At 36.5% G+C, this 13,840-nt stretch overlaps 1 protein-coding gene across 1 annotated transcript; it reads right to left on the bottom strand.

Annotated features, from left to right (window-relative positions):
- Positions 1-870: 870 nt before the first annotated feature.
- LOC129263227 (uncharacterized) lies at positions 871-10,564 on the bottom strand. The gene is made up of 5 exons (XM_054901146.2): positions 10,148-10,564; positions 6,045-6,270; positions 4,566-4,731; positions 3,802-3,884; positions 871-2,749 (listed from the first exon to the last, which is right to left on the bottom strand). Exons 1-5 carry the CDS (start codon positions 10,238-10,240, stop codon positions 2,706-2,708), a joined length of 612 nt encoding a protein of 203 aa, XP_054757121.2. The 5' UTR covers positions 10,241-10,564; the 3' UTR covers positions 871-2,705.
- Positions 10,565-13,840: the final 3,276 nt, after the last annotated feature.

The following is a 13,840-nucleotide window of genomic DNA, read 5'->3' on the forward strand; positions in this document are numbered from 1 at the left end:
CTGGACTAATTAAATGGTTGACAGGTTGAAGGAAAATACGATAACATTTTTTTCTTGGGGAAGATACTTTATCAACTGAGAACACAGATGCATGTCTGCCTGGAAAATCGTTATGTTTACGAGATCAAAATAATCAGACAATGATGCATTTCTCATACACTTGGCACTTGGTTGCTGATTCTTGATGTAGCAATCGTGACAATACTATTTCCCCTTATCATTGGTTGAAATAAAATCGTCAAACAGTATGGTAATTGGATATGTATCAGATATGAGAGAACATGAAATGGAATAAAACATAAGTCATAAACTCCCCGATTCCAGCTAAAGTCTTTAACTTTAGACAATTCAATTTAACAACCATTGGTGTTCATCTGTAGCAGTGATGGTAGTGATGGTGATTGTAATGAGTAGAATCCTGTCGATAATATGGACATTTATTTTCAAAAAATAATATGAAAATGACAAAGATGATAATAATACGTCATAATAATAAAAAAACAGAAATATTGATGACAAAGTGTAATGATAATGATATATCTAAAATTATAACAATAATGACGGCTATGTTAACAATATTAGTAGTAGTTGTAATAATAATGAATAATAATAATAACAAAAATAATGATGGTGATGATAATAATATTAATAAACATAATAATAATAATAATGATGATAATGATGATGATGATGATGATGATGATGATATAGTAATAATAATAAAAACAGCAACAAATATGACGAAAATGATGATGACAATATTATAATGGATAACACATTCAGAAAATAATCATGACAAAAATAAAAATATTTGTTAAGTTGTATAAAATTTGAAAACAACGCGGAATTAAGGACGAAATAAATAATGTATTAAGTTTGTATCTATATCTAGCATTTCTCTTCTCGTTGGTGATAAAACCAATGATACTGATCATGATGATGATAATACAACACACAAAAATAGTGATAAGAATAATATCAACAATAACAATGGCTATGGTTATGATGATGATGATGATAATGCTACTACTAATAATAATGATAATAAGAAATATAATAATTATAACAATAATAATATAGTATAAACAGCGGCAACGAGAAAAAGTAACAAATATAATAATAATAATGAGGTAATATTATACTAATAGTAGTACTGATAATTATAATGGGGATGATGATGATATTGATAACATTAAAAATAAAAAAATTATTATCATAACAATAATAAAGTAATATGAATAAAATTCATATCAACGAAAATAATCGGAATTACAAAAGTGATAGGAAAAATGAATAAATAACAACAATATTTAAAAGCAACAATAATAATTATCTTGATAATTATGATTATAACAATAACACTGAAAATAATAACAACATTGTTGTATATGACGATAATGATACAAAATCAATAGTAACGACATTGAACATAAATAATTATTGCAGCAACGGTGATGGTGATGATGATGATGATGACGATAATGGTAATGACACAAATCATATTAAAAAAATAACAAAAGCCAATTTAAAATAATAAACTCTCGCAAATAGATAAGACAACTTCAAGGTATTTGCCATTGTTTGACCACAGAGCCGTAGTGGATTGTTTTTGCTTAAAATGAAATAGTTCATGTAGCTCTAAAGTTTTATTAGTTAATTGCAAAAGTGGGAAATTAAGCTCCATTATTACATATTCAAGTTCTAAATCAAGTGTATACATGCAGTCGTTGCATATCACTGTGTCTTGCAGGGCCCTGGGAACGATTTTTTGACTGGGGGTGCTGATGTCAATTTGACAAGCAAAAAAAAAAGGTTTCACTCCAGAACAAAGGTCATAAAAAAAAATCACCGAAAAAGAAAATGATGGTCATTTACCTCCCGAGCAATTTGACAAGCAAAAAAAGGGGGTTTCTGTAAAAAGTATATGTACTTTTTTATTACATTAAGTTTCTCCACTTTGTCACACCGTCCAGAATTCCTGGGGTTGCTGCCCATGGAAAATAATACAGGCAGCACCCCCGCTTCCCAGGGCCATGGGCCCGTATTCTGAAGTCAGGTTTAACTTAGACCATGGTCTAACTCTGTTCTAATATTATGGGATGCCAAACGTTTCAAATTTTTGTTTACAGTGATTGCTTCTCATGTTTACTGTGCTCTTTACAAATTCTTTAATGGTGAAGACAACTGTCATACATATCCTTCCCAGGCAGTAAATAATGTTTTCGGAGTCAAATGAGCTGATACATTGAACCTCTACTGTTAGAGATTTATGTAACAACTGGCTTTCCATAGTTAAACCACAACTTAAAACCAGAGTTTAAATTAAACTCGACGCCAGAATACGGGCCATGGTGTCTTGTTAATGCGAAATGCCATAATTAGCATCGCTCCCTCGTATTGTAGTAATTTACTTTCATTTTGTTCATATTTAGACCTCTGAGTAAGAGCTTATCTAATATTTCGTAAATTATTATTGTGTTAATGATTAATACATTTCACTTTGACTCTAGTTTTCCAATATTACGAATCTTAATGATCGCACAAGCTGCTAAATGAACTTTTCACAAATTGGTTAAAGAATGGTACAGATTGAAAATAATTTTTATCGGATTTTTCGTGAATTCGACGCTTATGAGCTATGACGATTGGTGAAACCTATCCCCTATTGATGAGTGGATTGTACAATGTTGAATGCAAGGTCCAGTTTAATAGAGAGGGATCGGTGCCGGAACGGCTTGGTTAAGATCACCTGTTGATGAGAGAAAAAAATACAGAGAGACTGGTTCTTACATTATACATATTATACGGCTGCTCAGTAGGGGTTTTTCGCAACCACTACGCAGACGCTTTCTGGAACATAGAGAATATATTGTCAAAATCCCTTCAAGTCAAAGCAGCCTTTGTCGAAAATCGGAGAATCAAAGCAGCAGTTTCGTCCGCGACTCTGGACAAACGATATATTTGCAAGTTTTCGTCGGCTCCAAATCCTAGGACAAAGAGAAAGACCTCGGGCCTCTCAGCTGATCATTGTAATTTGACATGCGCATTTTAATGTATTTAGTATGTTCTAGAATCTGTCCCCGTTGCAACTGCGAAAGGGGTACTCCAGGCTCCAAATGATATGATATGAATAGATAGAAAATCTGATAAATAAAACATTAACAAAAAACTGATAAAAATCGGACAAGTAATAAAACAAAGCTATGATGACATTTTAAAAATTTGCATTATTCCAGTGAAACCGTTGTAGGCATGTCTTCATGAATATTCAATGAGCAAACTGATGATATCATATCCCCACTTGCTTTTTTGTCTTCATGAAATTAGGTTAATTCACATTTTCCTCCAAGAACTTGGAAAATCGGATTGACAACTGATTTAGTGCATTAGATATTCATTGTGGCAACCTATTCATTATGAGAGAGACATATCCTGAATCTTTTAATACAGATGTATGAAAAAATGAAACAATTATGACTTCATGTAATAACACAAGAAAAAGGAAAGTGAGGATGTTACATCATCAGCCCACCTAATGAATATCCATGATGATGAATATATAACCGTTTTCACAAAATATTGCTTAACTTTAAATTTCAATAACCTCGTTATTTGTTATCGTTATTTTTAATGAAATTTTCAGCATTATGCTATGTAAATGTTACTCTATTTATTTAGATACAAATATTTTTAGCCCGGAGTCCCCTTTTTGTGTCATATATTACTTTTCTTCGGCCTTATGTCTTGTGCAAGCGTACAAGCTCTACCCAGCTTAATTATGGATATTGATGATAAACATACCTGGACAGGTCCCTATTGTGACGTGCTGAAACCGGGGCTGCATCAATTTATCAAGTTCTTTGTTCTTGAGGGCCAACTCACACCTGTTAAAAATACGGTCAATACAGCCAGAGTCACACATAAATGAAATCGTACGCCATTTTAAATAATGTAGGCATAATGGAGATTTGATCGGTCATGTTCAGTCTCTCTTGATGTGACTGACTGTGTGAACATGCGGTCACACGACATTTGCTCCGGCGACAATTGCTCCGGGATTCATTTCGTCTAAGATATGTAAGATTAGGGCTGCACAAGGGTTTTACATTAGGTTTAGGATGTGGTATAGTGCCAAATTTAGGATTGAAGTTGGTCATTCGATTAGTATGTTGAGTTTACTGCGGAGGAATTGTCGCCGGAGCAAATGCAATGGAACCGAACATGCACCAAGAAATTCATTAGAAGTATTGGACTTGCGATGTCATATGCATAGGGCTGCCCCATATGTTATGTACTATAAATGCATTTCACTTTATCAATGGGTCATGACCACTAAAAGTTTTTGTTCTTTCAGGAGTGGATGTGAAATGATTTGTCTGTTGATATACTGAAAATACAATAATAATAATAAAAAAATTAGAATAGGATATTTTATTAACTTTTTAGTACACAATATAGGAAAACAGATGAAACATTAAAAATTCTTAAAACCTTTTTTAATGGTGGAAATATAAAGAAATGGATATACTTTGATAATGAACGGATATACGATTTGTATTAAATACCTGATCCGAAAAGTCTTGAACTCGTTGCCGTTTGTTGCACAAACAGGAAAGTCGTAGTTATCAGCACAATATCTTACAAGGCTTTCACATTTGGGAGTCCCGTCTTTAGTTACAACGCATGTCTCATAGAGCTTGCACTTGAACGTAGGGTCCTTCTCGCATCTATCTAAAAGTAGAACAAAATAAAGATTTAAATGAAAGTGATTATTGATTTGATTAAAAACAAACAAAAAGAACAAAACAAAATCTTGAGGTCCTAGTTGTAACCTGTATCATAAAAACACTGTTTAATATTTTCACACGACTATTTTATAAACACGTTTATAAAATCTTAAACAACAAAGTTTAATTTGTAATACTTATGTCTCATTAAATTCAGCATGGTTGTTTAACTGGTAAACAACTACTGTCACGTTTTTTTTTCTTTCTAAACTAAACAGCGTTGTATATTTTTGTTTAAACAGAGTTTGTATGTTTTAAAGGCCGTGTAAGATTGTACCCGGCAATACTATTAAGTGCTTCAAAAATTGAAAAATAAATAGACCGTAAACACCTCTCCAATTTTATGGCTAATATACCGTTACATCAATCTCCCCGGCCGATTAAAATTTGTATTTTATTCAGTCAAAAATATCTTGACAGTATTTATAGATCAATTAGATTTGTTTTTCTGATTGGATAAACAAAATTGAATATGAAATACAAATAGATCAATGTTCGGTGTATTTTTTTCATTGTAAAATGGTGCATTTTTGCATTTCAAACAAAAAGGGGCACCAGCTAGAAGGTCATTGTGGCTAAGCAATAGGGCATCCATTCATGGTCATGATCTCAGACTGGGGGGATTTTACAAGAAAATATTTGCAATCAATTGCAAATTAACAAGTGATATAGATCGATCTTTACTAAAGTAAATGGGGGAAGGGTAGAAGGGGGGTGGGTGGAACGATTTCTGAAGAGTGGATGCATGCTGGTTTCACTCAGAAATTAAATGAAGGGTGAATTTGGCCAAAAAAAAATGCCAAGCCAAGAAAAAAAATCCCTCCAGAATAATGGTGATTTTGGTCAAAAGAAAATTGACAATCGACCACAAAAAAGTTTTTGCTAAAAGAATGTACACTAACCTGATTTCAAAGGGATGCTGCCTATCATGCCTATGGTGTATAACATATAGGTATAATATTCAGTACCCCAATAAAATTCTCAGAGGTGCGTTAACGCCCCCAGCAACCCCGCTTCCCAAGGCCACGAGGCAAGTAAAGGACTTAAGATTGTTGATGAAAGAAACAGATTCAGAATTCAATTGCAAAATAAAAATTGATTACAAGACCAGCGATTGATTGTATAAGATCTAAAATTGATTTTGCGATCGATTGCAAATTTCTTGCAACACTCTATTAGGTCACTTGGGATATGTTTAGCCTTGTTTTACCCGATTGAACTTTCAAGGAGTTGTGGTTGGGGCACCTAAATTCTTACCTTCGCAAACACCGAAAGGGCTGTCTTTGGTCGGTCGGTCGGCGCAGAACAACCCTTCGATACAGTCCCCGCGGATCGTGCATTTATCACCGAGCTTCCCCCCGCAGAGACAGTAGCACAGTTGTTGCTGGCCGAACTCGTCGACGTAAAACCGATTCTGCAACATGTATGTCGACGAGCTTAAATCCAAAGTCGTCAAATTTTGTGGGGGTAGGCAGTCACATGACTGCAATAAATTGAAGAAGAGGAGGAGTGCTTTTAGAATGCAACGCAACTTGATTTAATACCAACTGAAATTAAGAGAAATCTGCTGGGCCTAGATGATTATGATTATAAAATTTGTGATTATAATCATGGTAACAATGATGATAAATTAGTAAGAACGGGACATAGCATCAAAGGCGTTGGAACATCCTCGTTAAACCCTGTGTATAGGAGGAATCACCTCACGAGTGATATTATGACAACGTTATGTGTGTATATAACGATGGGTCACCGCCCCCCCTCCGTACCTATTAAAAACACACAATATCATCGAAGTAGGCCTAAATTAATAGTTTATATATATATATATATATATATATATATATATATATATATATATATATATATATATATATATATATATAAACGAGAGAGGCGTGAAGATTTTGTTTGCAAAAGGGTTTATAGATCCACTTTGGACCATTCCGAGAAAATCATGTTTTTTTATTCTCCCATATTGCAATATTCTTATGCGAAACTCAATTGTCATGACATAATACCCTACCATGTGAACATGAATTTTGGTATAAAAGAAACCTACCTGTCTTCATATTTTTTTTCTCTTAAAAAAATTACCATTATGGATCTAGCCCCTATTGCGAACAAACCGAAATAGATGTAACCCCTGTTGAATAAAAAATGATTTTTATTTTCCATTTTTATACACTTTTTAATGGAAATTTCAACTTGTCTTTGGCATCATCTTATAGAGCTACTAAAAATCTATACATTGAGACAAAAAAGTCAAATTTAATGAAAAATGGATCTAACCCCTTTTGCAACTGAGCTCTTTAGAACTGTTTGTTTCGATCCAAAAGGGGTTTGATCCACTTTAGATAATTCCAATATCGTAATATTCTTATGTGAAACTATTCCAACCTTTGCCTGCTGCTTTAGTAAACTCGGTCTCGCCTAACTACTGGCCAGTCTCCGTGGTCTAGTGGTTAAAACATTGGCGTTCAGAGCCAGGGACCCGGGTTCGATTCCCGGCGGAGGCATTTTTTCCAACCTTTGATTGATTCAGAATGGATGACAGCTCTGAGGGAACTTGAGTGAAGCTACACATTTATCATTCTCTAATTTTCATTTTTTTTTTCACTATAATAATTAATATATATATTTTCTTCATTCTTCCCCCCCCCCCACAACATATTTAAATTCAAGAGTTGCCAAAGCTGTTGTACTTCATCATGTAGGCCTACAATTTCTCACATTTATATGCACATAATATAATCTTATGTGACTAACGGTGTGTTTGTGTACACTATACATGCATTATAGTATTGAAAATATGCCAATGTGTATTGATTCCAAAAAGTTAAGCTCTAAACACATGATACCCAAATAAAGAGGTGTGAAGTTCTTTGTAAGGCTCTTCGGGAATAACAACAGATGTTTCTACCCGGGGTTTCTACTATCTCTAAACAATCTCATAACCACGCCGGGTAGACATAATAGTGAGGTGGAAGATTCAAGCTACATCCACCGGACATGGTGGCTCAGTGGTAGAGCGCTCACCTCATGAACGGGAGGTCGTGGGTTCGATCCCCGGCCGAATCATACCAAAGAATTTAAAAATGGGACCCTCTGCCTTCTTGTCAGGCGCTCGACGTTTGAGAATGAGAAGGGTAACGATAACATATATTATGTTATGCAGGGTTCCATGATAATTGCTCTGGCGACAATTGCTCTGATGAAAAGTCTGCACAAGCCAATTAACCATAAAACCTAACCTCCAAAACTACATAAACCTTATCTTTACGTCATTCTGAACCATGAACTCTATTACAATTTTAACTCTAACCCAATGCCCTCTACGATATTAAGACCGGAGCAATAAGCCTGTTCACGGTAGTAAACTGCTCACGAGCAGAAAGAGGTCATTGGAGACAACCATGAAGGTGGCTTTCAAATTCACTGACATAGGCATTTGTGATTTGATGATTATTCATGTATTCCTTTCAAAATATTCATTTTATCACATCCAAGCTTATGAGTAATAAATAGAGCCTTCATAATCACTGGTATTTGACAGTAGCCTAAACAATAGTCAAACGTGCCAAAGGCAGACAATAAAACAGATTTCAAAAACTTTATCCCTGATGTACTAGTATTCTAGTCACCTGGTCTATACAATGCCTTTTGTTCTTAGAATTTGAATACTCTACCGGTAAAGCTTACGCAACATCTACATTTGAAATTGATAGTGCTTATCCTAATGAAAAATCACAAAGGTCATTGGAGAAAATTTGATCATGAGCTAACCGTGAACTGGCTTATTGTCGCATGAACAAATGTCGTGTCACTGCTGTGGATCAACTCACAGCTGAGAGTGGATATACCCTGGCTAAATATATAAGAGTTATCCCCTTCTATGACAAATTAAAAAACATAGAAAAAATGTATATTGTCAAATGCCCTTCATATGACAATGAACAACCAAGACGTATTTGCCGAAAATTGGTGAATCAAAACAGCAGTTTCGACCAGTCCTGTACTGACCGCACAGAAACGTTGTTTGCGCCAGCAATGCGCTAACAGAGGCCATGTTACAACCGGTAATGTTGCGGCGATGCCTAATGTTACAACAATGCATTACTTACACATAGACATAAGTGTTTTGACTTCACAATCCGGAAGATGTGACTACATGGGCTTACTGTTAGCGCTCTGATAGGCTAAAAACATTTCTGTACTGTGGGCCGGCACTGGCCAGACTCCTATACAAACGGCATATTTGCAATTTGTCAGCTCCGAAACTTAGGACGAAACTGCTATTCGGGTTCACCGATTATCAACAAAAACCTCCCAGCTGTTTATTGTCGTTTGACGGGAATGTTCATACATTTACTGCGTTCTTGAATCTGTCCCCGTTGCAAAAACTCTCTAATAATTGATAAAGAGGATGACGAAACTATACAGGAGACCGTTGAATCTATTGCGTGTGTATCAGTGTTTATGGCCTGTGCATGGTGCCGTTGGTGTGTTCGGGGGTGTGGGTAGATATGTGTCTGTTTATGGCTTGATGAGTTATGGCGAAACTAACTATCAAATCGTTCAAGCGAATTACTTTTTTATCATTGAGGATGAATACATCAATATATCTCGAAATACAACTAATATATAACGAATGATAGGAAATAAAAGCTAATTCATAAGAAATAATCATTATAAAACCAATGAAATACATAAACATTGGCTGTAATACTATTCTTTTTTTTTTTCCTTTTTTCTTTGTCAATTCACTTGTTACTATAGCTGGGTAGTCCATCGCATTTATCGCTGTCCTCTCGATATATTCTTGCCTTAATATGCCACTGGTTGAGGAGGAGGAGGAGGAGGAGGAAGATGATAATGTGATTATGGTGGTGTATAGCCCGGTGGTGGTGATATAATGATGGTGATCATGATTGATGATGATGGTGATGGCGGTGGTGAAGATGATGGTGATATTGAAGATGGTGGTGACGATAGTTATGATGATGAATTGATGATGATAATGAATTGTAGTTGCAGAAAATAGTGGCAAGGGGACGTTTACTCTTAGAGAGAAGGGGTGTCATCTCCGTAAATTTCAGATATTCAAGTTCAAGTCTATATACTTCTCGGTAAAGTCTATACTTCTCCGTACTTCTTAGTAAATTTCAGATATTGAAGTTAGTCTAAAGTCTATGACTTCTAGACCCCATTGCATAAAAGTTACTACTAGCAACCCAGTGGCAGTTTTAATTAAATTCACTCACTCCAATCGGTTGGTGAACATCAACAAAATATTCTTTACTTTATCATTGACAGTTTATGTACTAATGCCCCATGATATTATTCTCTTTTTTTTTTACCTGGCAAGTCCACTCAGGTACTCCAAATCCATGGGCGGGATCGGGAACGACGAATGAAGCCAAAACCGCTAATGCTAGTAGTCCGAATGCCATGTTGGCACACCTTTCTCCGCGAAGATTCCTGGGTGAATGCTTCCTGCGTGTATTTGCCTCCGTCTTCGTACTCTCCGCGTCTATCTTCCGCGTCTTTCTGCGGAAATCTTAATACGAGCGTTTTTCCGTCCTCTCTAAAAGGACGATGTGTATGTTTTCTTCGATGCTGGTTAAACTGACAGGATTTTCCGAAAAAAAGTACGCTAAGCATAAAAAAAAGATCTGAGCAGAAGCATGCATGGCATGTGGGCGTGGCCGGACGCAGGGATCTTTTCAATTGGGCGATCGGAGTAAGACCGCTCTGTATGGGATTATTGATTGAATCAGTGAGTTATGACGCAAATTATATTTCAAAAGACTCTAGCAACAGGTAGCATACGTGTGGGTTGAGTTCAGCACAGTGGCGGATCGTGGAGGGGGGGGGGGCACGACCGACCCGTGCCCCCCCCCCCCCACTTGAGAGGCAGAAAAAAATAGTGGAATATCTCATGCATGGGCAAGTGAGGACTTTTCAGTGTTTTTGTTTTTTTGCTTGACAAATTGTTCAATAAAATGACATTGGTGGGAAGGGGGGGTGTCAACATTTTTCGGTACAAATCCCCCCCCCCCCCTGGAAAATCCTGGATCCGCCCCTGGTCCAGCATTCAACGAACTTTCAAGGAGGGAGTGGTCCGAGGTGTGCAACATCTTCCACCAGTCGTGGTGCCCTGTTATTTTTATATGCATGGGCAATTACCATTAACGGAACGATAAGTCTGATTGACCTAAGGGGGGAGGGGGTTGACGTTTTGGCGTATTCCCTTTTACCCATCCAACTTTGTTGTTTGTCGTAAAATAATCACGGACGTATACAGCAGTGATGTCTTTATATGTATTTAAATCTTTATTGATTAAAGCAGTGATTTCTATCAATAATTTTAGTAAATACTGACAGTATGCATGTGTGACGTATCAAAAATCGCACCAGGTGTCTGTAGTTAATCAATAATTCCCGCACGAAGTTTTTCAAAGGGTGTAAATGAAAGGGGAAAATAATTGATTGAATAAATAATCACAGATTACTTGCTCGCATCAGATATGGACAGCTGAATCAAATAATAATTTTCCAGTATTTTATCCCCTTTCATTGCTTACGTGATAAGTTTTGAGATTTGTGTGTATATTCTATATGTGTGTGCATGGGTGTCGATCACGGGGGGGATGGGGGGGATATATCCCCCCCAATATTTCAAGTGGGGGGGATGGCCTGTATTATCATCCCCCCCCCCCAATAATTTAGGGTAGAAAAATTATAATAATGATGATGAAAAAATTAAAAGTTTGATCATGATAATTATAGTGATGATTATGTCATCAATCAGTTTGTTTCCTTCGCAATTTGTGTATATTGTTATTAATTAAAAACATTCTTTTTCAGGACTATTAAACAGATGGGTGGAGGTTCAGGATGAAAAAGAGTGAAATGTTTTTGTATATGATATTTTTAACACATGACATAAAAGGACCCCAACGAAAAACAACTTTTGTTGATAGGGTGTTCCATCCCACCAGTGGTGAAAAAAATAATTTTAATACATCAATTAATTCAAAAGGGTGGACAATAAACGGGAGTAAAAGGGTGGCAAGATAAATTGTCTAAGGAATGACCATATAGCTATTACATACAGTAATAGCTCTATGGAATGACGGTAAGCCCGATGGCGCACGAGAAGCCACATAGTTTGTAATTTGTGCTAGTCTTAATTGGTCCGAATCTGCATGTTATCATCATGCATTAAGAAAAAAGATATTGCCAGTCGGGTTAGATTTAAGAGAGACATTGTATACACAGAGGCGTCGATTCGGGGGGGGGGGGGCGATCACCCCACCAATGAAAATATTTGGGGGGAACATATCGTTTTGCCACCTCCCAATAATTCTGCATGTGCAACTAAAAAATAAGATTGTAATGCTACACTGAAACCAGCAAGCGAGATTGAGATACCAACTCGATTTTGATTTAAAATCGTGCTCAAAATGTCTGCTTTTCAGATTGGAATATAAAAATTTTCAGCTCGCGCTTCGCGCTTGCATCATTTCTGTACCAAAACCCCATACTTTTCATGATTAAATAGGTGAATAGAATGTCCCGCTTTCAGTTCTATACCTCAAAAGAATTCCCGCTTCGATTTGCAATAATCTTTTGATGGATATATATATCTTGTTCTTTATTAAAAGCGTCCATTAAACTGTCTTTTTTTTCCAGATCGAAATATCAAAATTTTCAGCTGGCGCTTTGCGCTCGCATCTATTGTTCTTCTAGATACCCATCTTAATCATTGGTACCAAAAATGCTTAGAATATCAAGCTTTCACGTCAGAATATAAAGACATTTTTAGCTCGCTCTCTAGTGAGATTCATGTATTTATGCTCCTCATGAGTTACTACAAACAAACCTAAACAGGTACATTTTTCCTGTTTTCGTGTCATACTAAAAAAATTCAGCTCGCGCTTCGCGCTCGCATTGTTGGTGAGGGTAAGATATGTGTCTATTTCTCATGAGTCATATATATATGTATGCATATATATATATAATATAGGCCTAGTGTGTGGGTGAGTTTGTTCGTTTTGTATGATCGAGCGCCTTTGGAACGTTGATTCATGATTCCCCCCCCCCCCCCAATCTGAAAAATGGATCGACGCCCCTGTGTATACATCATGCTCAGTAAACAGATCACTATGCACATGGTCCAGACAATTTTTGTCATTTTTTTCTTTCGTATGAGTTTAGAATAGGCTTACTTGTAACACAAATTGAATTTTCAAAAAAAATTATATAAGTACAGTACACTACAACAATGAAGGAGTTTCCAAGAACACCATGCATATCAATTACTCCAAAATGTCCTAACTTGTGATTTTAGTGGGGGTAATGTTGAAAGATCCCCATCCACAAGAACTTTTGTGTGAATCATCCCCCCCAACCAAGAATACCGATCGACACCCATGTGTGTGTGTGTGTATGTGCACGCGCGCGGGAGGGTGAATGAATACATGTAAGATTAACAAATGGCATCTTCTATACATAACAAAATGACATCTTACTTCCAATAACCTTCGTAACAACTCATCACCTAGGTCCCTTTCACCCAGCATATCACCCATTATATCCACACACTCACACAGACACACTCACACACGCACACCCGGCCCGCACCTATTCACTTGACACTCACACCACAGCTATTTCCACACACATCGTAAACACAATGTAGACCGGAGACATCCTTACACACTCATTCTCACATCAATACACACGCAACAGATCTCACAGTCGACAGGCACCCACTTACACACACACGCACACCATAATATAACACACACTCATATGTGTACACACCCACAGCACACACACTCTCATATAATATACACACATAACAGATCTCACAGGCACCCACACCCTAATATAACACACACTCATTGGTATACACACCCACAATATATATCGCAGATTTATTCACACACACTCTCACATAACATACACACATTACAGATCTCACACGCACCCACTTATGCACACACACATAGACGCACACCATAATATAACACACACTCATAGGT

The sequence above is a fragment of the Lytechinus pictus genome, chromosome 6 (assembly GCF_037042905.1).
Source record: "Lytechinus pictus isolate F3 Inbred chromosome 6, Lp3.0, whole genome shotgun sequence".
NCBI lineage: Eukaryota > Metazoa > Echinodermata > Echinoidea > Temnopleuroida > Toxopneustidae > Lytechinus > Lytechinus pictus.

Excerpts from the sequence above, each read along its gene's own strand:
- LOC129263227 (XM_054901146.2), bottom strand. The coding sequence starts at position 10,240 with ATGGCATTCGGACTACTAGCATTAGCGGTTTTGGCTTCATTCGTCGTT. Across the intron at positions 6,271-10,147 it reads TACCTGAGTGGACTTGCCAG|TCATGTGACTGCCTACCCCC; the intron begins GTAAAAAAAAAA and ends AATTTATTGCAG. Across the intron at positions 3,885-4,565 it reads TTCAAGACTTTTCGGATCAG|GTGTGAGTTGGCCCTCAAGA; the intron begins GTATTTAATACA and ends TATTTTTAACAG.